Below are 4,684 nucleotides of genomic sequence, written 5' to 3' on the forward strand. Positions count from 1 at the left end.
AAAATTGTATATAAAAAAGCCCCTACCTCCAAAAAAAATCTAGAAAACAAAAAAAAAAATGAACATATCCTTTATTGCCGCTCGCATTACTGCCCAAAGGAAACCATTCTGAAACAAACACTACAAAATCTGAAAGAGCAGAATCGCCATTTTTGGTCACTTCGCCCCCCTCCCTCTCCAGAACAATGGAATAAAAACTTTTGGTATTTTTTTTTGTAAAAAGGGCGAGCGATATTTTTTTTTCTCTCTGTCCTTGAAAAATTGGAGCGTTTGCCATAAACACATGATGTGAAATCAGCAGCTGCCGGCCAGAGGGGCATGTATGACCCTGGGGTTCAGAGACGGGAGGACCGATCCCGACACACCTGATGGGACTGATGCGTCATGTACGGGGTTTTCTACGTCGCTATTATTTTTAGTCCTCTGGCATTTTTATAGATTGGCACCAAATTCTTCAAAATGGCGCACGTTCTCATAAAAGAAAGCAAAATTTATAGAAAAAAAAAGTGGTAAAGATTGTGACTTACTAAAAAGTTGTAATGGATGAATCAGCCAAAAACATTTGAGGACCCCAAACCTCGTCCCCAACGGGAACCATTAAAAAAAGACGAAAACATAAAAAATATAGATTTAGAAAAAAAAAAGCCCAAATTAAAGACTAAAGCACAAATGAAAAACACCGAAACAAAAAAAAGGACAGAAATGTAATAATCAGTTTTATTCCCTTAATTAGAAAAAAAAATGCAACCTCACGCAGATCAGCAGCGAGAACTACAACTCCCAGCATGCTCCGACACCCCGATCACGTGCTCAGTGCGGCGCAGTGATGACGTAGACAATACGCTCGGCCCAGGAGGCTGTCGGGAGTTGTAGTTTCTCCTTTCTGACTTCCTGTGTAAACAGCCCGGAGCTGGAGACTTTGTTTCTCGGGGAGCCCCGGGATTGGGGGATGGGGAACTGTCTGTCCTCGCAGACTGCCGATGATCAGTCCCTGCTCAACGATTCAGACGGTGTCAGCCTGCCCGGGGATCCGCCGCCGCCGCCATACCAGGTGATCGCCCCCTCCATCATCATCTTCATATGGATAGGGGTGCTGGGGGGCCGCACATCATCATCAGTCAGTGTGATGTCTGCTCCCAAGTCATCATCTACGGGCTCTTCTATTATTAACCCCTTCCTTTTGTGGCCATTTTTCTTTTCTTGCTCTTTCATTTATTCCATTTGTGCCGTTGTTTTTGCAGCTTTTTTTTATGCTGGCTGTGTAATTTTGCATGTCAGGACCTTACGGGGTAAATGCCTTTATATTGTGATAGATCGGACTTTTTTTCATATCTTTATACATCTTAAAGGGAAGGGGGATTTAAAGGGGTCGTCCCTGGATCAAAACTGCAACAGATCATTAAAAAAGAAGTGTTTCCACAATTGGATAGAAACTGATGTTTTATTTATTTTCCTCATTTATATAGCGCCATTAATTCCACAGCACATTACAGACATTATTATAGTGCTGTATCCTGTGTAACTGTCCATGTGGAGGCGCTGCAGCTGCCGGCACGTCCAGAAGGAGGAGGGAATGTCTCCTAGTGATGGCGCTGTTCTCCTCCTCGCTGCCTGTAGCGATGGTTTGTGTTGCTCAGAGGTTTAGTGCAGGATTTAAAGGGAATCTGTCCGCAAAGTTTTTACTACTCTATTTAAAAGCAGCATAATGTAGGGGCAGAGACCCTGATTCCAGTGATGTCTCACTTATTGGGCTGCTTACTGTAGTTTTCACTAAAAAAAAAAGGTGATTTCTCTGCGCCGATCCAGCAGTGCTCAGAATGCTGAGCTCTGTATAACCCCGCCCACACCACTGGCTGCTTTCTGCCTAGCCACAGTGTATTTAAACAGCAGTGATTGGGGGTAACTGATCGCTGCTGTTAGAGACTACTGATGGACGTATAGCAGATATGTGGGCTTCAAGGTAGGGGCCCTATGCATTGGGGCTCCTAAAGACCTTGGCCAACTTGTGACCTGCGCATATGTGGGCAGTACGGAGACTCATATAGCCACACAGTATCCTCCCCTTGTATTAGATCTCGAGATTTGTAATGGAGATTTCAGGTAAAAGTAATCTTGACTGGTCCTAGTGTCTTACAAAATAATTGTCAGTTGTAATATCCTTTTACGTTTTCGGTTGTCAGCTTTCAATTTTTTACTTTACCTTTAGGAGCAAGAGCCAGACCCTGTCTATCACCCCACACCCAGCCAGACCCGACTCGCTACTCAGCTGACCGAAGAAGAACAGGTGTGGATTGCTCAAAGAATCGGCCTTATACAGCACCTGCCTAAAGGCAGATACGACCCCGGGTCCGAACCATGCGAGAAGAAACCAAAAGAGTGAGTGAACTTACTGCAAATGTCATGACAATGTGATGTATAGTGCCGCTCTATGTACAAGAATATAACTACTATAATACTGCCCCTATGTACAAGAATATAACTACTATAATACTGCCCCTATGTACAAGAATATAACTACTATAATACTGCTCCTATGTACAAGAATATAACTACTATAATACTGCCCCCTATGTACAAGAATATAACTACTATAATACTGCTCCTATGTACAAGAATATAACTACTATAATACTGCCCCTATGTACAAGAATATAACTACTATAATACTGCTCCCTATGTACAAGAATATAACTACTATAATACTGCCCCCTATGTACAAGAATATAACTACTATAATACTGCTCCTATGTACAAGCATATAACTACTATAATACTGCCCCCTATGTACAAGCATATAACTACTATAATACTGCCCCCTATGTACAAGAATATAACTACTATAATACTGCCCCTATGTACAAGAATATAACTACTATAATACTGCTCCTATGTACAAGAATATAACTACTATAATACTGCCCCCTATGTACAAGAATATAACTACTATAATACTGCCCCCTATGTACAAGAATATAACTACTATAATGCTGCTCCTATGTACAAGAATATAACTACTATAATACTGCTCCCTATGTACAAGAATATAACTACTATAATACTGCTCCCTATGTACAAGAATATAACTACTATAATACTGCTCCCTATGTACAAGAATATAACTACTATAATACTGCTCCCTATGTACAAGAATATAACTACTATAATACTGCTCCTATGTACAAGAATATAACTACTATAATACTGCTCCTATGTATAAGAATATAACTACTATAATACTGCCCCTATGAAAAGAATATAACTGCTATACTACTGCCCCTATGTACAAGAATATAACTACTATAACACTGCCCCTATGTACAGGAGTATATCTACTATAATACAGCAGGGCAAGGATAAGCATGTGCCGTTTGCTTCGTACATGTGGTCACCAGGTCGGTGCTGTTCTCTCTGTAGGTGTGTGATCTGTATGCTGGATTTCGTTGGTGGGGACCCGGTCCGCTTCCTGCCTTGCATGCACGTCTACCACATGGAGTGTATAGATAACTGGCTCATGCGATCGTTCACGTGCCCTTCCTGCATGGAGCCGGTGGACGCTGCTCTGCTCTCCTCTTATGAGACATGCCGAACGGACGGTGTCACAGATCGGTGATATCATGGCAGCCGGCGACGCTTGCCGCTCTGGCAAAAATTACGTCCATCTCGTGACTAGGCTTCTCCTCGAGTCCTGAGATGATTAACCAGCTGCTTGATGGATCCAGGACCATGGATTTTGGAGCTTCCCGCATGTGGGACATGGTCTGTATTACATATGACTGGAATGTGAAAGGACTGAGCAGAGGAGCCAGCCCCCTTCTTAAAGGGGCCTTTCTAGACCCTCCGGTGGGTTTCAGGTTTCTCATCTCGTCGGCCATTGCCTTACAGGACACACTTCATCTCACAGCGTTGGGGTACACGGCTGCATCCCGGATCATCAAATCTTCTACCAATCGTAGAGAGAAACTGTAGTTCTCATGACAACAATTTTGCTTGTGCGAGTGTGTGCCTGCAGAGGTGGAGTGCGAGCTGGATTGACGCGAGGCTTAAAGATTAATAGGGGTCCCTGACACCAACTAAGCCCCTTTTAAGACTTTACCCCTTAGAGTTTTCAATAGTACCAGAGTACGGCTGGAAACTTACATGTAGCAACTGTGTAATGACATTATAGTATAACACTGATCCCGAGTTACATCCGGTATTATACCCCAGAGCTGCACTCACTATTCTGCTGGTGCAGTCACTGTGTACATACATTGCATCAGTAATGTACAGTTGTGGCCAAAAGTATTGACACCCCTGCAATTCTGTCAGATAATACTCAGTTTCTTCCTGAAAATGATTGCAAACACAAATTCTTTGGTATTATTATCTTCATTTAATTTGTCTTAAATGAAGAAACACAAAAAGAATTGTCCTAAAGCCAAATTGGATATAATTCCACACCAAACATAAAAAAGAGGGTGGACAAAAGTATTGGCACTGTTCGAAAAATCATGTGATGCTTCTCTAATTTGTGTAATTAACAGCACCTGTAACTTACCTGTGGCACCTGACAGGTGTTGGCAATAACTAAATCACACTTGCAGCCAGTTGACATGGATTAAGGTTGACTCAACCTCTGTCCTGTGTCCTTGTGTGTACCACATTGAGCATGGAGAAAAGAAAGAAAACCAAAGAACTGTCTGAG

General features: G+C 42.4%; 1 protein-coding gene across 1 annotated transcript; it reads left to right on the plus strand.

Moving 5' to 3' along the window:
- Positions 1-868: 868 nt before the first annotated feature.
- LOC141099244 (RING finger protein 11-like) lies at positions 869-4,277 on the plus strand. Its single transcript, XM_073587405.1, has 3 exons — positions 869-1,051; positions 2,207-2,376; positions 3,415-4,277. The coding sequence occupies exons 1-3, from the start codon at positions 950-952 to the stop codon at positions 3,608-3,610; spliced, it is 468 nt and encodes a 155-aa protein (XP_073443506.1). The 5' UTR covers positions 869-949; the 3' UTR covers positions 3,611-4,277.
- The last annotated feature ends 407 nt before the right edge of the window (positions 4,278-4,684 follow it).

This window comes from Dendrobates tinctorius, unplaced genomic scaffold (assembly GCF_039654945.1).
Source record: "Dendrobates tinctorius isolate UK_male_01 unplaced genomic scaffold, ASM3965494v1 ptg000099l, whole genome shotgun sequence".
In the NCBI taxonomy this organism is placed as follows: Eukaryota; Metazoa; Chordata; class Amphibia; order Anura; family Dendrobatidae; genus Dendrobates; species Dendrobates tinctorius.

Coding starts and splice junctions, on each gene's coding strand:
- LOC141099244 (XM_073587405.1), top strand. CDS start 950: ATGGGGAACTGTCTGTCCTCGCAGACTGCCGATGATCAGTCCCTGCTC. Junction 1,052..2,206: donor CGCCGCCGCCGCCATACCAG/GTGATCGCCCCC, acceptor CTTTACCTTTAG/GAGCAAGAGCCAGACCCTGT. Junction 2,377..3,414: donor TGCGAGAAGAAACCAAAAGA/GTGAGTGAACTT, acceptor TTCTCTCTGTAG/GTGTGTGATCTGTATGCTGG.